This window comes from Cydia splendana, chromosome 13 (assembly GCF_910591565.1).
Source record: "Cydia splendana chromosome 13, ilCydSple1.2, whole genome shotgun sequence".
NCBI lineage: Eukaryota > Metazoa > Arthropoda > Insecta > Lepidoptera > Tortricidae > Cydia > Cydia splendana.
Genome location: NC_085972.1, coordinates 13,981,840 through 14,003,622, shown reverse-complemented (window position 1 = coordinate 14,003,622; position 21,783 = coordinate 13,981,840). Strand labels below are relative to the sequence as shown.

Below are 21,783 nucleotides of genomic sequence, written 5' to 3'. Positions count from 1 at the left end.
ACCCTAAAATCGCGCAAAGAGTAGTCAATTTGTGTTGTAATAATAACCTCTTAATATAAAACCTTTGAAAAAAAAACACTAATCATTGACTTTGTGAAATAACTTTCGAATGAGTAAAGAGATTATGGCTCACACGACATTTGTAGGATGTTAGATAATTTCCCAATCGCTCCTATTCCCAGTTCCCACGTGTCAAAATATGTAAAAGTGGGACTTAGGCGATACGCAAACTGACACCGCTGGTTGCTGCTGCGTATAATAGCAACAGCTTTAACAATGTATGCAAGTACATCCGTTTATTTAATTAAATAATAAAACAAGCGAAAGTAAGGCCGCGGTCTGAGCGCTAGCCGGACGACTAGCGGTCGTTCACAAATTTAACTCAATCAAATGTATGCCAGCCCCGCTGTCCGCTGCTGTCGAGAACGCTTCCTTATACCCGCATCTTTCAAATTAGTTGCAGTGCTATGCGAGAAATGTGATGGTGTATCGCGTGACAAGTGACATAGCGGTTAGTAACATAACGACCCGGCTGAAGTAATGATTATACACTAGGATTCCATTTAACGCCTTTCTCTCATTTAGTGCACTGTAAACAAGCTAGTTAGTTAGTCACTGAATGTAGGGCCTACATTTACATTATAGGGTATAGCTAAGGCATGGTGCCTTTATTTAGCACGCAATTGCGTGTTTGCAGTTACATTCATCATTCTCTTGCGTTTATGTTTAATTTCTAAACGATATTTAATAGTGTAATTGTTTTGTTAATATAAAGTTTGTTTAAATACATTTTATACGTCTGTATAAAACGTTATTAAGTTTATTTTGGAACCCACTTTTCGCTACGCTCCGATATAAAAATAATTTTAATTGACATACCTGACCTGTATAATTAGAGGTCTTATGTTTTTACAAGCTTTTATTTAGTTTCACCTGTCCCGTTGTCTGTCTGTAATCAAATCTTGCAAGTTAAATTTGATCCACTTCCCGGTTTCCGTTTGAGCTGAAGTTTTGCATGCATGTATGAATCGGATGACAATGCAATAATAGTATGGTACCATCGAGCTGATCTGATGATGGAGACAGGAGGTGGCCATAGGAACTCTGTGATGAAACAACGCAACCTAATTGTGTTGGGGGTTTTTAGAATTGTCTCGATGAGTATTAGTTGTCTGTCGTAAGAAAAGTACAGTCAGTGATAAAAGCTTGTACCAAAAATGAAATTTTTGCCTAAAACTTATTAAAATTTATTGTCAAACAGTTACGAGAAGTGCCAGAAAACGAATAAGTATAAACGACTCATGCGAAAAATTAGCATACTACTACCTGTATAACTTGTAACTACGACTACGAGTACTACATAACTTCAGTAGATAATGTAAATTGACCAACATAGGTCCCCCAAAAGATCTGGTGGCTCTCAGCCACTGAATTAATTAATACCTTTAAGTGGTTCAAGAATACTCTCTTAAACACGTTTTTATTCGCAGAACACGTTCCCACCCGTGGTTGCGCTACTAAAGCTGTTTCACCCCGATGGCAAAGAGGCGAAGCTGTCCTTCAACCCCACCATGACCACGCCGCTGCACCTCAAGGAGCTGTATCAGCTGAACAACTTCGTGCAGGTGCGTACCGTCGGGTGTATTTGCAGAACACATTTCTGCCCGTGGTTGCGTACTGAAGCTGTTTCACCCCGATGGCAAAGAGGCGAAGCTCTCCTGCAACCCCACCATGACCACGCCGCTGCATCTCAAGGAACTGTATCAGCTGAACAACTTCGTACAGGTGCGTACCATCGGGTTTATTTGCAGAACACATTACTGCCCGTGGTTGCGTACTCAAGCTGTTTAACCCCGATGGCAAAGAGGCGAAGCTGTCCTTCAACCCCACCATGACCACGCCGCTGCACCTCAAGGAACTGTATCAGCTGAACAACTTCGTGCAGGTGCGTACTGTCGGGTGTATTTGCAGAACATATTTCTGCCCGTGGTTGCGTACTCAAGCTGTTTCACCCCGATGGCAAAGAGGCGAAGCTGTCCTTCAACCCCACCATGACCACGCCGCTCCACCTCAAGGAACTGTATCATCTGAACAACTTCGTACAGGTGCGTACCATCGGGTTTATTTGTAGAACACGTTCCCGCCCGTGGTTGCGTTACTCAAGCTGTTTCACCCCGATGGCAAAGAGGCGAAGCTGTCCTTCAACCCCACCCTGACTTTGACTTGCATTTGACAAATCATCTTAACACCGGATGTGATATGATATAAACTGTGTATGTACGAATCTACGAATAGAAGCGTAATTGTTTTCCAGAAAACAATAAACAATTCTGATATGTATGTCATTCCATTACGGCACCGAGTTTATTGTTATGAATTCCTCCTTATTAATGACGTTGATAATGTTCAACAAGCAGGCTTGAGATTTGATGCTATTTACGTCGGTCGTTCTATATTAAGTAACTTATATGTATGGTTGCGTAGTGTTATATGGCAGTTGTGGTTTGCGCTTATTTTCATCATATATCTCGTAGTGCACTTCCAGGGGCCTATGGTTCTAACGCATATATCGAAATTTCGTTATCGGCCTCTCTGTCGCTGCAGCTGATAGAAGCAGATAGCGAAATTGCGATTTTCCCGATAGACCCTGTTCACTGAACTCAAATAAATGACTTTTACAGTACACATGGTCCTATTTTCCCGCACTAGTACGTAAAATAGCAAAGTTTAAAGGCCCATATGTACTGTAAAACGTTGTACGATGCACGTGCGAATTTCGTCGAATTTCCTATTTTCCGCACTTGTATCGTAAATAACTATTTTATTTCCGTGCTGGATTACTATGGACAGCCTGTGCATGTAAAACAAATCGTCTACCCTGTTTGACTTAGCTCGCCACGCCGGTCTATCGGAACTGGTAATACTCGTTTCAGTCTAAAACCAGGCACAATCAAATGAATACTCAATGATATTGTACAATAACCTGATCTTTTCTTGTTATCAGTTATCCTTTTATGGAACATTAATAACATTATGTAATTTAATAAGGATTATTATGCGTCTAAAGGGTGCGAAAGGCAGGCCACATATGTAGGATGGAGGACAATAGGTGGACCAAACGGCTGACAGAATGGTTTCCGTATAATTGACCGAAGCGAAGCGAAGGTCTACGTTTTGACTCGGGCATTTTGCTTTCGTATGTCCGGATGTTCTCCTCTACAGGTCGCAATTCTTAACCGATTCTCGTGAAATTTTGTGACCGAATTTTATGACTAAATAATTTTTTTTTGTCAATCCGGTTTTTGGAAATTTTTAAAAATGGCGGAGTCGTGATACCTGGCGCCTAAACAAATAGTCGTATCGATATCATAAGAGTTTTTTCTTTTTGATATATGTTTATAGATTAATAGGCCAAAAATTCAGAAAATTTGTATCACTGGCACAGACCAACCCCTATAGACCGAGCTTATAGGACGACTCGCGGTCACCGCCCGTATGGTGTATAGGTCAAATATAAGATTGTTCGCACGCCGCTCCGATCAGTTGCGCCCAACGTAACGACCTGTTAGCAGTGTGCACGAGTCTAAGAAAATAAATCGTAAACTATTGAATTCATTGGGAAATCATGGGATATTGCAGCGTAAAATGGTGTGGCAAGTCATCTAAGACATCTACTTACGAAACAGATGGAATAACATCCCACAGGAAAGTCAAATTCATTATTTCATTGAATAATGTTTCTTGTCCGCGGGGTTCATTTTATACTGGTCAGTAAGCAGAGGCGAAGTATGTCCGTCCCTTTTCGTCAACTTGAAAATGCAATGCGCTATCCCTTTCCCTTTCGACTAGTGATGTGACGATGATGGTTTTTCAGTTGCGGAAACTTCGTGCTTCGTCATACCGTATTGTACCATTTTAGACATAATATATAAGTAATATGTTGTGTAAGTTTTTTAGAATCCTCTAGGCCAGCGGAGCAGTTAGGCCGCATGTCACGAGATGGACCTGATGATGAACTTCAAAGAAGTGCGAGGGCACTCGGTGTTGGTTTGTGATAGACATATGTTGTATGGGTTTTTTAGAATCCTCTAGGTGAGCAGTTAGCTGTCATGTCACGAGATGGACCTGATGATGAACTCCAAAGAAGTGCGAGGGAACTCGGTGTTGGTTTGTGATAGACATATGTTGTATGAGTTTTTTAGAATCCTCTAGGTGAGCAGTTAGGTCTCATGTCTCGAGATGGACCTGATGATGAACTTCAAATAAGTGCGAGAGAACTCGGAGTTGATTTGTAATAGGCATATGTTATTGGTCCATTTGAATATGTTTTCAATACAACCTTCTATGACCTTAATAAAACGGACAAAAGAAAATAATTGTATGAGATTTCGGCGACACTTTTTTCTCGTATCAAGAGATTGCGATTCTGAGTGGAAATAATATAAAAATTCTAAACTTTAAAATTCATGTTCTGGGTACTTTAAGCAGAAATGCCCTAATATGTTAAGTAAAAATTTCAGGTACATTGTTAAATTACTTAATGAAATATTAAATTAATCAATATAATGATTAAGTAAGTTTACTCTAAGTATACTAAATTGGTAACAATTTTACCACAATAAATAATAACCTGTAATGAACATGTCCCATCCCTACGCTTGCACGTGTCAGCGCGCCATGTTTGAAACGACCAATCGCAACGCCGTGAGCACCCCTCCCGCACCTCACAGTTTGGTGATTTGCGTCGGGAACAAAATGGCCAATATTAGGTTTCTAGAGGCGGTGTTCTGTGATCACTGGTTTCGGCGGTATTTAGATATTTAGTTTTTACTTGAGAATGAGTAGCTAAATTTCGTCAGCTTTAGTAAGAACTATCATGGCGCATTTTGCAAACGTTCGCTTTTTTGTTTGCATAGGGAGGTCCCTGGTTCCATCCCCAGTAATTGTATGCTGCTACATAACTTTTTGTATTTTTTTATACTTAAATTTCGTATCAATTGTTGTTTTTTATTTTATTTTTTTATTTTGAAAAAATTAAAAAAATCGTATTTTTTATTTATCAAGCGCGGGCTAAGCGCATTCGTTTATTTTTTGCAACAGATGATGGCTTTTTGCGCTTTAAAGAAAATTTGATTCTTGAATATACGGCGCCATACCTTTGGCCTATGCTCGTCTAGATGGCGACACCATTTTATATTTAACAATTTTTACTCATATCAGTAAAAGAACATGGGTCAAAATCATATGGCGTTCTAAAAATAAAAAAAATAATTTATCCATCATACATATATACATTTATTGATATTTTTTTTTCATTTTCATTTTAATCCTGTATCGAAATATGGCAGTAAATTTACTGTGACTACAAAATTTAGTATGACAATAACCCTCTACTACATATAGGGACCGTGCGCGTTGGAGGGTCTGCCATCTTGTGGCCTGAATCGGAAACATGTACATTGCCAAAACAAGTTCTACCATCTACCGTTCTTGTAGGTACGTTTCCTTATGCATAGTAGGTTCTGTCATCTTGTGGGCTACATCGGAAGCATAAACGTCACATGTACGCCTCACGCCAAAAATCTGACGGCTCCTATGCTACCCCCTATAGTTCACGCACGCCCACTATAGGGACCGTGCGCGTTGGAGGGCCTGCCATCTTGTGGCCTGAATCGGAAACATATGTGCACATGTACATTGCCAAAGCAAGTGCTACCATCTACCGTTCTCGTAAGTACGTTTCCTTGTACATAGTAGGTTCTGCCATCTCGTGGGCTACATCGGAATCATAAACTACACATCTACGCTTCGCGCCAAAGATCTGACGGCTCCTGTGCTGCCCCCTATAGTTCATGCACGTCCCCTATACACTTTATTCTCTTTAGATTAGATATTTAAATTCTTACTCGAGAATAAGTAACCAAATTTCGTCAGCTCATCTAAATGCTATCATAGCGCAGTTGGAAAGACGCTTACAAGCAAGCATATGGGAATAGGTACCCGGTTCGATCCCCAATAAATGCAATTTTTTTTATTTTTTTTTTGCACTTAAACATCGTATTGCTGATTGATCAAGCGAGCGCGAAGCGCGAGGTAAGCGTATTCGTTTGAGTTTTTGTTTGAACATTTTTTAGCGGTTTTAGTTCAAGGGCATGGCTGTTCCAGGAGTCAATTTCCACTTACGTTTATAGCATGGGCGGTCACCATCCATAAATCGCAGGGGTTAACATTGCCTAGGGCTAGAACTAGCTGTAGGTTGCTCGTACGTTGCGCTTTCCCGGGCTCAAAGTCTAACTAACAATAATGTTAGTTAGACAATAATGTTAGTTAGACTTTGAACCTTTTAATTTGGATCGCCTCGCTAAAATGGCCCATAATTTCCGCAAATCATTTTTTCTTCGAGGCAATTACTCCGTTCTCATTTTTTCCCAGTGGAATTTCTTCGCTTTATTTAATTTTTCGTGTACATTTTTTCATAAACTGAATTTTCCTTTTCTCAATTTATTCCCTTTTCTTTTTAATCCCAGTAGTAGTTAAAGTAACCAGTAGGTTTTTTTTTCATTAACTAAATATTCTCTATCTCCATATTTTCTCTTTTTTTTAATGCTAGTGGTAAAAATAACCAGGTTTTTTTCAAATAGGTAGGTTAGGGTTATTTTTTTTGATGACCGTATAAACGAAACTGCTCCCAGAGATAGGTAGGTTAGGGTTATTTTTTTTTGATGACCCTAAAAACGAAACTGCTCCCAGAGATAGGTAGGTTAGGGTTATTTTTTTTTTGATGACCCTAAAAACGAATCTGCTCCCAGAGATAGGTATGGTTAGAGTTATTGGCTGACAGCGTTTGGTTTGTTACTTGTAGTTTTTTAGATTATGTTTTAATTTTAGTGTTTTTGATATTTGTTGTATGTGAAATACCTACAAGTAACAAATATAATAACTACACTATTAACATACAGTAACAAGAAAATATTATCCTAGATATTTAAAAGAACGAAAACTATAAGGAAAAGATTAATTTAAAAATATTAAAAATAGGCGATTGCGGAAGAAAACCATTGGAAAAATATGGGAACGGAGTAATTGCTACCGAGAATGAATGATTTCGGGAAATTATGGGCAACGCAAAATATGAGAACGGAGTAATTGCCTCGAAGAAAAAATGATTTTCGGAAATTATGGGCCACGCTCGCGCACGAAGCAGTTTACAGTACGGTTACCATCAGTTTGTCACTGACATATACGCCGTCGAGAACGTAATTTACTTTCTATACATCTCGCTCGCACTCGCATATTAGTGCAAACGGGATGTATAGAAAGTAAATTACGTTCTCGACGGCTTTTATGTCAGTGACAAACTGATGGTAGCCGTACAGGTTAATTCAAAGGTAATGTTGGTTTCCTAACATAGGTAGAGTTAGACCAAGAAAAGTCTGCAGAGATTTTGACACTGGCACAAATAACATTGGCACTGCGTGTGCTGTCAAAATCTCTGCAGACTTTTCTTGGTCTAACTCTATCCACTTTTCTATACAATTAGTATGGCGACGTGTATACTTAAGGGGCATCGACCGTACACTGACATCGGGATGATATTTTTATCATGTTATTTAGTAGTCATCGTGCGTCTCGCTTGCGCCAATACATGTACGGACAAGAACGAGTGAAATGCACGATAACTAAATGACATCAGTTAGATGTCTTTCTGATATCAGTGTAAGTTTGAATTGGCCTGTTAGCCAAAAATTGTTTCGTATGTCCATATGTTCTACTCTACAGGTCGCATATCTAAACCAATTCCCGAATTTTGTAAGCAATTGATAGTTAAGTTTTTATGGTAAAATTAGATTCTCTAAATTCTTCAAAACAACGGAACCATACATTTATTCAGTTTTAAACTCTGCTCGCGAGGTCTACAGCTCACAGAGCCACTAGTGGTAATAGAAATAATGGACATCCGAGGAAAAGATGGAGGGATATATTTAACGAAACAGTTGGCGACAACTGGACGCAAAAGGCCCGCGATAGAGATATGTGGAAACGCATGGGGGAGGCCTACGCCACAGAGGCGACTACTATTATAAACATGTAATTGTTAAAGTTTAATTGAATAATATGTATAAGTAATTACAACTGTTTAAGGATAAAGTAACTAAATACTAGATTGTAAGTTAAGTTATTGTAAGGTAGTAATAGTAGAAATAAGTCAATCAATCTTTTAGTCGTGCGAAACGGGGGCGGATCGCTAGTTAAGTACAGAATTCGTACTGTTTAATAAAACCAATATTTGACAGTGGAAGGTCATGAATGATTAAATCATTTTGTGCACGACACTGAATGCTCGGTACAGTCGTGTATGTCGTGAGCCGTGGGAGTTTGAACTATTTAGTGATACATCACTGCCGCATGCCCTAATAATGTTACCTATCCTTACATTTCAGGAAGCGATCCAGCGCGAAGCCTCCCTCGAGGGCCGGATGCGGGCGCTCCGCGAGTGCGTCCAGCGCACGCAGGCGGAGGCGCGCGCCTCGTGGGAGCTGTTCGTGGGCGAGCAGCGCCTGCTCATGCGGGTGCACACACTCGAGACCATGCTCGCGGCCGGCAAGCAGCCCGAGGCGGCGCACGTGGCGCAGCTGCTGCACGACAAGAAGAACTACCAGGTCACTAATTAGCCTTGCCTCAGGGACTCAGTGAGACGAAAGCTATTATTTCCTACTTAATCAGTTCAACGCTCATCGCGGCACATTGTCATTTCGCCTCTGCAAAACATTTTCGCTACACATCTAGAAATCCTTGTTATTGATTACGCATATATTATTGTAGTCTACTTCGAAGTAGAATATGCATAGACACTACAGTGTGAATTGGATGGCGAATGTCAAGTCATGTCATGTTAAGTCAATTCTATAACATTAATTACAGATATAGTGCATAATTCACGGAAACGTTCGAACGTGTCTTGCTATTTCATTCAGTCAAAAAAGTACTGAGGTTAACTGACAAATACGAACGTTTCCGAGAAAATACGATGGTAAATAATTATGCATTACATCTGTACGCGACACAGCGCTGAAACAACGGCGTTTTGCTTTGCTAAAATATAAAAACTGCTTGTAATTTAAAAATTGCCTACAATGTTTTCCTGATTATTATCGACATAATTTAAGAAGTCTATCATATATTAATTACAGGAGGTGGCAACAGAGAGCCTTCGAGCCGCTCACGAGCAACGACTAGCACTCGAGGAGACCCTCGAGCGGCGCGGACGGGAGACCGCCGCGTTACTCGAACACAACGCCGCGCTGCGGCTCGCCGCCAAGAACGCCACGGCCGAGCTACAGGTGCGTGCTTCATACCTTCAACAAGCGACAGACTAACGACTAGCACTCGAGGAAACACTTGAGCGGCGCGGACGGGAGACCGCCGCGTTACTCGAGCACAACGCTGCGCTGCGGCTCGCCGCCAAGAACGCCACGGCCGAGCTACAGGTGCGTGCTTCATACCTTCAACAAGCGACAGACTAACGACTAGCACTCGAGGAAACACTTGAGCGGCGCGGACGGGAGACCGCCGCGTTACTCGAGCACAACGCTGCGCTGCGGCTCGCCGCCAAGAACGCCACGGCCGAGCTACAGGTGCGTGCTTCATACCTTCAACAAGCGACAGACTAACGACTAGCACTCGAGGAAACACTTGAGCGGCGCGGACGGGAGACCGCCGCGTTACTCGAGCACAACGCTGCGCTGCGGCTCGCCGCCAAGAACGCCACGGCCGAGCTACAGGTGCGTGCTTCATACCTTCAACAAGCGACAGACTAACGACTAGCACTCGAGGAAACACTTGAGCGGCGCGGACGGGAGACCGCCGCGTTACTCGAGCACAACGCTGCGCTGCGGCTCGCCGCCAAGAACGCCACGGCCGAGCTACAGGTGCGTGCTTCATACCTTCAACAAGCGACAGACTAACGACTAGCACTCGAGGAAACACTTGAGCGGCGCGGACGGGAGACCGCCGCGTTACTCGAGCACAACGCTGCGCTGCGGCTCGCCGCCAAGAACGCCACGGCCGAGCTACAGGTGCGTGCTTCATACCTTCAACAAGCGACAGCGACTAAGGGCTGATTTAGACGGCACGCGAACTCGCATGCGATTTTTAGTTACATTGCGGACTGTTGGTTACGCCCCATTCAACCGACCTACCAAAACCCGCAATGTAATGAAACATCGATCGTCTAAATGAGCCCTAACTCGAGGAGACTCGAACGGTGCGGACGGGAAACCGCTGTTAATTAACGCTCTTAGGCCCAGTTGCACCGGCCACAATTAGCGGTCTGATCAACGCCACTCGGTAGTGAACTATGAAATTTCATAGCACTTAATTTGCGCGCTTAACGAACACAAACATTAACGAGTTAAGATCTTATATAATCCGTTGGCTTAATTACCGAGTAAGAGACTCAGTTTGGATGTGATAAACCAGTACCTATTATTTATCTATTCTGAGTTTTCAATGGGATTTCTATTCGTTATCAAATGCATATATAAATTGAAACTATAAAGTCGTCATCTCTCACGTTTCACGTTGACCTTACGAGGTCTATTACATTCGTATAATTAGCGTTTATAATTAACATACCGGAATGATGACTTCTATTATACCTGCATTATGTCTCGTAGTTTCAGGAGTAGAGCACACAGCAACAGGTGTTACAAAGGGAAAATATTTTAGCTTTAGACCAAACGAAACCAGCGCTTGTTTTAATGAACAGGCGATCTTGATTTTATCAAAGCCTTGTCGAGTCGATTTATTTTTTTACGCATTTGGATTATAAGTAACCGTTATTACAATTAAAGCATAGGTATATTAGCTTGAAATGATGAACCAGGTACTCCTGAATACTTACTAGCTGTGAAATGAGCGATTCTAATAAATTCACTATTTTACATCTTAGTAGTTTACAGTTTCTGCTTATTACATGGCTTATTACAACCTTATCCTTATTTCAATAACAGGTTTGGGTGTCTGAAGTTGGACAAAATCCCTGTTACTTTGAAATGCAGTTTAAAATCATGGTGCAAAAAAATATACCTATGTGCCATGGAAGAGCTTAAAGACGCCTTTTTTCGCCTTTTTTCTTTTGGAATGTTGAACAACTAGGCGAAGATATAAGAATTTAGTTAGTTGTCTGAATATATGTATGATCTAGTATCGCATTGGACTCAGGGATAACGGACCCATATACATATACATCACGGCGGTGCGTCAAAATCTGCGAAGACGAGCCGGAGCTAATTTGACTCAATATTTCTCTGTGAACCTTGAGGAATCAAGTTAAATGGCGGTTGCCATATTATTACCCCCTTATTCATAAACGTCTAATAAAGTTAACAAGCCGATAATAATCGTTTGTCCCTTTCCACCATACCAATACGTCGGAAAGGGACAAACGATTATTATCGGCTAGTCAATTTTAGTAGACGTTTATGAATAAGGGGGTTAGTCAGTATATGTCTGTTAAGAATAGTAATTGTAATGTTGCAGAAGCTGGCAGGGCGGTGCGAGCGCAAGATGTGCGCGGCGCGCCTCGCCATCGCCGCCGCCGAGGAGCGCGAGCTCGCCGCCAGGAACCAGCTACCGCTCGCCGTCAGTATTGTGTGCAAATGCCCGCTTGCTAACCATGTCTCAAACATTATCACATTACTAATATTAGAGCGTTGGTATGGAAATCTATACGATTTGACAGTTCGTGCCTTAATAATAATTTTGGTCTAATAATGTTCGAGCAATGGGCCCCTGGCTGGACGCTTAAGCGGGACGTAAGCGAGCAACCGCTGCACAGTGTTCGATTTCCCTCAAAAAATTTCCCTATGCTGTTAATTGCATAAATCAATCAAGGAATGCATTTGAAATGCAAGACTAGAACACCCAGAAGTCTATTTCAAATACTTTTTTTAATAAAAAATAAATTATATTTCATGCCCTTGACATCGAAAAATTACTAAATAAATTCTACAAAAGTATCTGATTAAGAAGTCGCTTTTTAATCAATGTAGTTCGATAAAGAAGCCTTTGGCGCATATTTTCTAGTTCTTAGTTTTGGAATTTACCCTCTGGTTACCGAGTAATTCATATAAATAGAGATTTTTTATTTCATTTTTTTCTCCTAAATAACTCAAATGTGCGACTTGTGACTAGCACTGACAGATTGCTCTTAACTAGGTCAACCACTGGTAAAAAAATCACGTTCCACTATCGCGGCGTTTGGGAGTTATCGAATTTAAAAATACAGTGTTAGGGTTGACCCTCAACTTGACCTTTAATTTTTAGTCAGAATTAATTCAAAATTTTCCTCTATTACAAAACTGTATATTGTTTAGACATACTCCAGGTACATAAATAAAAATACAGGAACACTGGATTGACGTGGGCAAAAGTGCACCAGTGCTAGTGATTAATTAAAAATCGACTAATCGTAAAAAACAATTTTATCCATCATTATCAAAATGGCTAAGTTTGAATACATTTAATTGTGTGCAAACCTCTTTCATTTATACTTACAAAAATCGTCCAGTAGGATTAGTCTACCAGAAGCAGTTTGTGAACTTCTGAAGCCGATTCATGAAGAAAACTTACAAGAGGCTGAAGTCGATGATGAAGATCTAGCTAATGATGGATCTTCGTTAATAGACGGTGATGAAAATCCATCCCATGTTGACGACTGCACGTTAGTTCTCGAAAATGAAAATGATTTGTATGAGCCACAAAATACATAAAATCTGAGACCAACTTGCGAAAAGAAACTATAACTTGACTTCTGAATTTCTTTCTTTCTTTTCTGAATTTAATGACTTTATTGTTTAACAAAGTGCACTGCTCTAAAAAGTTTCTGCGTGGCCCAATGGTTGACTGGTAGAGAATGCCTTTTGGCAAGTCTGCCATTTGTAATTTCTTGTATTGTGCAATAAAGGTTAAATAAATAAATATAAATAAAGTTTCTTATGTTGTTTCTTAATTTAAATTAATCAGATTTTTTAATTACTCCGACCTTTCATATTTGTTTGACCTTTAAGTAACAACCCTAAAAAGTATAATTTGACCTTTATACATAACTCCCAAACGCCGCGATAGTGGAACGTGATTTTTTTACCAGTGGTAGTCCTAGTTAAGAGCCATCTTTCAGTGCTAGTTACAAGTCGCACTTTTGAGTTTTTCAGGAGAAAAAAAATGAAATAAAAAATCTGTATTTATATGAATAACTCGGTAAGCAGAGGGTAAATTCCAAAACGAAGAACTAGAAAATATGCGCCAAAGGCTTCTTTATCAAACTACCTTGATTAAAAAGCGACTTCTTCATCAGATACTTTTGTAGAATATTTTTTAGTAATTTTTCGATGTAAGCTCATGAAATATAATTTATTTTTTATAAAAAAAAGTATTTGAAATAGACTTCTAGGTGTTCTAGTCTTGCATTTCAAATGCATTCCTTGATTGATTTATGCAATAAACAGCGTAGGGAATTTTTTTGAGGGAAATCGAACACTGCGCTGTTCACGCTGTTAAAATCCCTTGGAAGCTCGACGGTACGCATGTACGCCCCGCCAAACACGCCGCTGGACGCTCGCTAAGTCGCTACTGAAACCGTACACTTATTATTACACCTCTTGTACTTAAAATACAATTAACTGACTAGCTATACTATACGTAACCCTTATTACAATGAGATAAAGTTTAATAATTATCAGCTAGCTGCGCTAATGTTAGTAGGTTACCTTACATAAGTATTATTTCTGTTATTACAGTACTCAGTACAAAACGGCGAGGCCAAAATGCTGGTACTGAGCACGGACAGCAACAAGCTAGCGGAGGCGAAGCGCACCGGCACCCTGGAGGACGCCGTGCGCGCGCTGCCCGACTACATCAAGATGCTGCTGCCGCAACACCTGCTCAACAAGGTTGGACCTTATGTCGCACACGTTTAGGTCGAACATGCCGGCACTGGCCACGGACAACAAGCTAGCGGAGGCGAAGGGCGCTGCCAGACTACATCAAGATGCTGCTGCCGCAACACCTGCTCAACAAGGTTGGACCTTATGTCGCACAAGTTTAGGTCGAACATGCCCGCACTGAGCACGGACAACAAGCTAGCGGAGGCGAAGGGCGCCGCCAGACTACATAAAGAAATCAAGATGCTGCTGCCGCAACACCTGCTCAACAAGGTTGGACCTTATGTCACACAAGTTTAGGTTTATTATGCCGGCAAGGTACGGCACGGTTTTACAAGTTTAGGTTAGGTTTGACGTGGAGGCTAGATGCTACTGTCGCAACACCTGCTCAACAAGGTTAGACCTGAAGTTTACATTCTAGGCATGTACAGACAGCAACAACCTAGTGAAGTTTGGACCTTATGTTATATACGTTTTATATTCTATTCACATAGATCTGCAGCTCTATACTCTATGCATCATTATTTGCGTAATTTGACACATTATGACTGACGTATACACCGTGTTTTTATTGAATTCCGTTAACTTCGGGGTATGGTTAAGTACGTTTAAGAAAACTAAATGGCATAGTTAATTTAAAAAAAAAAAAATTTTGCATTTTTTTTTTCAGAAAAATTAATATTAAAAAGTAATTAAATGTAGCATATAGCGTTGTTGTAACACGGGCATTACATTTAACTAAACCAAACAATTGAAATCTGTGACATATCAATGTCAATTCGAACATCGATCGACCGAGATTTTACTGAAGTTTAGTAGCAAATGTATGAACTCATTCTAAACACTAATCAATATGTAAACCGGCCTTAAGGCAAGTGTACAAGCTTGTAGAGGCCTTATAGGAAAAAAATAAAATATTGATTATCTTCGAAATGGAGTTAATTAGAATATCGGTGTCTTTGGGAAAGTTACTTGATTTAAGCTCAGGTATGCACCCTTGAAATTAACGGAAATAAAAAAAAACACGGTGTATAGAGATATAACTAACCCAAATCGATTGTCACAGCAAGCGATTACGATTGGATGGCACGTAGATTGAGGTATCGAATTGTGACGTATAATGATTTTTTATTTGAGATTTAAATAAAGCTAGAATTATATGGTTTTCCCGCAAGGTAAATGCATTTAATACACCGACCGAGTACCGACCGAGGGGATCTATTTTAAAGTTTATTTATGTTATTTCTGTGTCAAATTTGTTGTCTGTTAGGTGACGATAAATATATCCATATTTACTGTTAATTATCCACCATTTCCTTATTTTTATTAAAAGAAAAATGAAAAATTTATATCGTATTACTTAGACGACTACCGATTCATGACGGTGGTGTCCGGCCAACCCTAAAATAAAAAAAAAAGACGTAGAACGTAAACGTTCGCAGTGCAATTGTTTTCCTTTGTGATTTCGATGTGCAAGACATTTTACATTGTATTGCTGTTGTGAGTGACAGATGTCAAATAACGCAAATAATGATGCATATAGTATAATGAGCAGTATATAAAATGTATCTGCTGCGACACATTTTAACAAAAATGGATCTTAAGACGTTTTAGATATCTACTTTTATTTACGTTTTCTTCTAGCTCTTAAACTGAACTACATAAGTATACTATTGCTGCAATGTCTATTTAACAGGAAAATAAAAGGTATCTTTACTACCTATATACTGTTAGACTGATTGCCCCGTGAAATGTCACGTTTAAAGCCGTAACAGGCTACCGCACCGCACCGCGACCTCGGTGCGGTGCGACGCACGTACCGATAGTGTGTAAGGTAGTCGCGGTACGTACGTTAAGGACGCAGCTATAAGTTAGAGCGAGAAAGAGATATTTTGACCGCACCAAGGTTTGCGGTGCGGTAGTCGGTTACGGCATTTAGCGTGAAGCTATTAGACGATAAGACATCTGCTGCTGCTCAGATTTGTTGATTATATTAATGGATTTTAAATTGTGTTTACAGGTCGGCATCAAAGCCATATCCGCAGAGGGCAAATCGGCGAAAGAATTCGAATTGATATTGAAGAAGAATAATATTTACGATGAAGAAAACAAAGGTATTATGTTTTTTTTTTTGCATTTACACGTATGCTTTATTGACCGAAGCGTAGCGAAGGTCTACGTTTTGACTCGAGCAATTTGCTTTCGTATGTCCGGATGTTCTTCTCTACAGGTCGCAATTCTTAACTGATTCTCATGAAATTTTGTGACCAGATTCTATGACTAAATAAATTTTTTTTGTCAATCCGGTTTTTGGAAATTTTTAAAAATGGCGGAGTCGTGATACCTGTCGCCTAAACAAATAGTCGTATCGATATCATAAGAGTTTTTTCTTTTTGAGACATGTTTACAGAGTTAATAGCAAAAAATGCAGAAAAAAATTATCGCTGGTTTAGGCGGTATTTAGATATTTAGTTTTGTATTTCCGGATGTTCTCCTCTACAGGTCGCAATTCTTAACCGATTCTCATGAAATTTTGTGACCAGATTCTATGACTAAATAAAAATTTTTTGTCAATCCGGTTTTTGGAATTTTTTAAAAATGGCGGAGTCGTGATACCTAGCGCTTAAACAAATAAACGTATCGATATCATAAGAGTTTTTTTCTTTTTGATATATGTTTATAGATTAAATGTCCAAAAATTCAGAAAATTTGTATCGCTGGTTTTGGCGGTATTTAGATATTTCGTTTTTACTTGAGAATGAGTAGCTAAATTTCGTCAGCTTTAGTAAGAACTATCATGGCGCATTTTACAAACGTTCGCTTTTTTTGTTTGCATCGGGAGGTCCCTGGTTCCATTCCCAGTAATTGTATGCTGCTACACAACTTTTTGTATTTTTTTATACTTAAATTTCGTATCAATTGTTGTTTTTTATTTTATTATTTTATTTTGAAAAAATGAAAAAAATCGTATTTTTTATTTATCAAGCGCGGGCTAAGCGTATTCGTTTAATTTTTGCAAGAGATGATGGTTTTTTGCGCTTTAAAGAAAATTTGATTCTTGAATATACGGCGCCATACCTTTGGCCTCTATGCTCGTCTAGATGGCGACACCATTTTATATTTAACAATTTTTACTCATATCAGTAAAAGAACATGGGTCAAAATCATATGGCGTTCTAAAAATAAAAAAAAAACATTTATCCATACATATACCTATACATTTATTGATATTTTTTATTCATTTTCATTTTAATCCTGTATCGAAAGATGGCAGTAAATTTACAGCACTGATTTACAGTGACTACAAAATTTAGTACGACAATAACCCTCTACTATAGGGACCGTGCGCGTTGGAGGGTCTGCCATCTTGTGGTCTGAATCGGAAACATGTACATTGCCAAAGCAAGTTCTACCATCTACCGTTCTTGTAGGTACGTTTCCTTATGCATAGTATAGGTTCTGTCATCTTGTGGGCTACATCGGAAGCATAAACGTCACATTTAGGGTAAATGTGGGATAGATGCTATAGGGGGATAGATGCCCAAATTTTCACATAGCGACTTGTGCGAATTCAACGCTTGCAATTCATTTTTTATTTGTAAGCTTACTCCTTTCCTCCCCCTGGTTAATGACGAACACTTCGCTAAAATGGACGTATTGTGATTTATTGCGAAAAACTATTTTACGCCGCAACAGATTAAGGTAAATGTGGGATAGTTGCCATACTTTTTGAAAAAGGTGAATAAAATATAGAAGATAAACATTTAAAAATCTTATAACACAGTGTTAGTTTGTATACTCATTAATAAACAATATTTTCAAGGTAGCTGGATATTATTTGTTTTATTTGTATACTATCCCACGAGTCAAAATATCATTGCGGCATCTAACCCATACAGTTGGCATCTATCCCCGTCCGAAGGACCTTTTTATTTTGTTTATAACTAAACAAATAAAACAAATAATATCAAACTACCTTGAAAATATTGTTTATTAAGAGCGCTATTACATTTCGGCGTTGAGCGAGTTTAGGTATTTTACGCGCTGCGGCAGGCCGTGCGAGCTCAGTACGCCGATCCCTTCTACCACACTCGCACTACAATGATGGATTAAACATTCTTGATCCTTCGCGAAGCATATTGAAATCAACCATAACAACACTAACTGTACTTAACTTTTAAAGTTCTAAAACTGTTATTTGGTAAGTACGAAAATACTAAATGCAGTGCAAATGTACATAGGGGCTGTTCATAAATTACGTCATCTATTTTTGACGATTTTTGACCCCCCCCCCCCACCCCTCAAATCATCCAAAAATCAAGCTTCGGATGAATCTGTTTCCTCCTACGTCATGTTACCATCATCCGATGTCCAGACCCCCCCCCCCCCCCACTCCTCCCATTTGAAACGACGTAATTTATGAATAGCCCCATACTTGTACTTATGAAGGTATATTACTCGAAAGAAATTATAGGTACCTACTCGCTCATTTACATGTTTCGTCATTGCATTTGGTACCTATAGGTTGTAAAGTTTGTATCAACGAGGGTTTAAAAACGAACTGGTACTGAGGATCTGATGATGATTAAGGTGGTCACGGATACCAATCAACCATGTAGTAACATGATTAGGCTCGTTTGATTCGTCTCAACAAGATCTTTGACACTGAAGATACACAGGGTCTGATGATGGAGCTGGAAGGTGGCCACGGGTACCAGTCTATCATGTAACTAAACAACTTCGTGTTTGGGCTCGTTTGATTCGTCTCAACAAGATCTTTGACACAAGACAGTACTCAGGGTCTGATGATGGAGCTGGAAGGTACCATTACCAATCAACCATGCAACTAAACCACATCGTATTTAGGATCGTTTGATTCGTCTCAACAAGATCTTTGACACTAGGTGATACTCAGAGTCTGATGATGGAGCTGGAAGGTGGTCACCGGTACCAATCAACCATGCAACTAAACCACTTCGTGTTTAGGCTCGTTTTATTCGTTTCAACAAGATCTTTGACACAAGATAGTACTCAGGGTCTGATGTTGGAGCCGGAAGGTGGTCACCGGTACCAATCAACCATGCAACTAAACCATTTCGTGTTTAGGCACGTTTTATTCATCTCAACAAGATCTTTGACACAAGGTAGTACTCAGGGTCTGATGATGGAGCGCGAAGGTGGCGACGGGTACCTGTCTATCATCATCAGCTCCATCATCAGACCCTGAGTAGTATCTTGTGTCAAACATCTTATTGCGACGAATCAAATGAGCCCAAACACGAAGTGGTTCAGTTACATGGTAGACTGGTACCCGTGGCCACAGTCCAGCTCCATCATCAGACCCTGAGTACTAACTTGTGTCAAAGATCTTGTTGCGACAAATCAAACGAGCCCAAACACGAAGTGGTTCAGTTACATGGTAGACTGGTACCCGTGGCCACCTTCCAGCTCCATCATCAGATCCTGAGTACTATCTTGTGTCCAAGGTCTTGTTGAGACGAATCAAACGAGCCTAAACACGAAGTGGTTTAGTTGCATGGTTGATTGGTACCGGTGACCACCTTCCGGCTCCAACATCAGACCCTGAGTACTATCTTGTGTCAAAGATCTTATAGAAACGAATAAAACGAGCCTAAACACGAAGTGGTTTAGTGGCATGGTTGATTGGTACCGGTGACCACCTGCCGGCTCCATCATCAGACCCTGAGTACTATCTTGTGTCAAAGATCTTGTTGAGACGAATCAAACGAGCCTAAACACGAAGTGGTTTAGTTGCATGGTTGATTGGTACCGGTGACCACCTTCCGGCTCCATCATCAGACCCTGAGTATTATCTTGTGCCAAAGATCTTGTTGAGACGAATCAAACGAGCCCAAACACGAAGTGGTTTAGTTGCATGGTTGATTGGTACCGGTGACCACCTTCCAGCTCCATCATCAGACCCTGAGTACTATCTTAAGTCAAAGATCTTGTTGAGACGAATAAAACGAGCCTAAACACGAAGTGGTTTAGTTGCATTGTTGATTGGTACTGGTGACCACCTTCCGGCTCCATCATCAGACCCTGAGTACTATCTTAAGTCAAAGATCTTGTTGAGCCGAATCAAACGAGCCCAAACACGAAGTGGTTTAGTTGCATGGTTGATTGGTACCGGTGACCACCTTCCGGCTCCATCATCAGACCCTGAGTACTATCTTGTGTCAAAGATCTTGTTGAGATGAATAAAACGAGCCTAAACACAAAGTGGTTTAGTGGCATGGTTGATTGGTACCGGTGCCCACCTTCCGGCTCCATCATCAGACCCTGAGTACTATCTTGAGTCAAATAAATACATATAGAATGTCAGGTCGTTTCAAATATTTTTAATCCTGTCCGGTAGTTTATTAAACTGTACCATTATAAATTATAATACTATAAAAACGGTGCTAGGATCAAAGTCTCTCGTTGCGGTTTACACGCACACAGTATAGCGTTTTACACGGCGCCCGCCGCACACAATGATAAAAAACCTCGTCGTCGCCGTTGAAAATGTGCGGAGCCGACCGACACACGTCCTGCCTCTACAAGCTCTGCCGCGGCACTGAGCTGGCGCAGCGCGCGTCATCGGTAATATAGAGTAGTTTTCAAAAAATTGCCAAAAAATTATAGTAGAATTTCATAAACACTAATGTATACCAACAGTATAAGTAAACGTTGCAGATTGCTTGAGTATGAAAATGACTTCGATATTAAGTAGATTTTCGTAGGAATTGACACTTGTTTCGGAGAGAAAATCGAGTTCGTTTTACTTTGATTTTCTCTTTCTCAAAGGTATGTAGGAAAAATATAGTTTGATATGCCTAAAGTACAGGGTATTAGTAATACAAAATAGCCAGGTTTAGCAGAGTAAAATTCTCAACATTTCCAAATAAGAGCTCGCCATTCAGTGCTTCACGGGGTTTTTCGGAAACGACCATCAGAAAAAAAATCATTACTAATTTAATAAGTCCTTTTTCTAATATTTACAACGTCATTTATAAAGATAAGAAGACGCTTTTACTGGAACAAGTACTCATTGTTTCTAATAATGAGCGCAAAGTCCTGAATTTCGTCGACTAGTATCATCAATTTTGCATTATTTCGACTTTTCTTGTAAGAGCGCTCTTAATGCGTATACAAACTAACACTGTGTTATAAGATTTTTAAATGCTTATCTTCTGTATTTTATTCACCTTTTTCAAAAAGTATGGCAACTATCCCACATTTACCCTACGCCTCACGCCAAAAACCTGACGGCTCCTATGCCGCCCCCTATAGTTCACGCACGCCCCCTATAGGGACCGTGCGTGTTGGAGGGCCTGCCATCTTGTGGCCTGAATCGGAAACATATGTGCACATGTACATTGCCAAAGCAAGTGCTACCGTCAACCGTTCTCGTAGCTACGTTTTCTTGTGCATAGTAGGTTCTGCCATCTTGTGGGCTACATCGGAATCATAAACTACACATCTACGCTTCGCCAAAGATCTGACGGCTCCTGTGCTGCCCCCTATAGTTCATGCACGTCCCCTATACAATCTATTCTCTTTAGAATTTAGATTAGTTAGATATTTAAATTCTTACTCGACTAAAATTAAAAGCATGAAACTCCTTCTATTGCAACTCGAGGAGGAACAAATACTGAAAAGACTGGCAAACCAAACGCGCACGAAGCTTCTCAGTTGCAGTTTACAGGCTATATAATTAAAAGGTAATGTTGGTTCCCTAACATAAGTAGAGTTAGACCAAGAAAAGTCTGCAGAGATTTTGACACAGGCACAAATAACATTGGCACTGCGTGTGCTGTCAAAATCTCTGCAGACT

The 21,783-nt window shown here is 40.1% G+C and overlaps 1 protein-coding gene across 3 annotated transcripts in view; it reads left to right on the top strand.

Annotated features, from left to right (window-relative positions):
- The window catches only part of LOC134796195 (sarcolemmal membrane-associated protein), a 62,015-nt gene that overhangs the window by 28,490 nt on the left and 11,742 nt on the right, over nucleotides 1-21,783 (top strand). For all 3 annotated transcript variants that reach the window (XM_063768216.1, XM_063768218.1, XM_063768217.1), the window contains exons 4-9: nucleotides 1,491-1,625; nucleotides 8,442-8,660; nucleotides 9,192-9,341; nucleotides 11,542-11,643; nucleotides 13,800-13,952; nucleotides 15,964-16,057. In XM_063768216.1, the coding sequence (XP_063624286.1) occupies nucleotides 1,491-1,625; nucleotides 8,442-8,660; nucleotides 9,192-9,341; nucleotides 11,542-11,643; nucleotides 13,800-13,952; nucleotides 15,964-16,057 (853 nt within the window). The remainder of the gene's footprint in view (nucleotides 1-1,490; nucleotides 1,626-8,441; nucleotides 8,661-9,191; nucleotides 9,342-11,541; nucleotides 11,644-13,799; nucleotides 13,953-15,963; nucleotides 16,058-21,783) is intronic.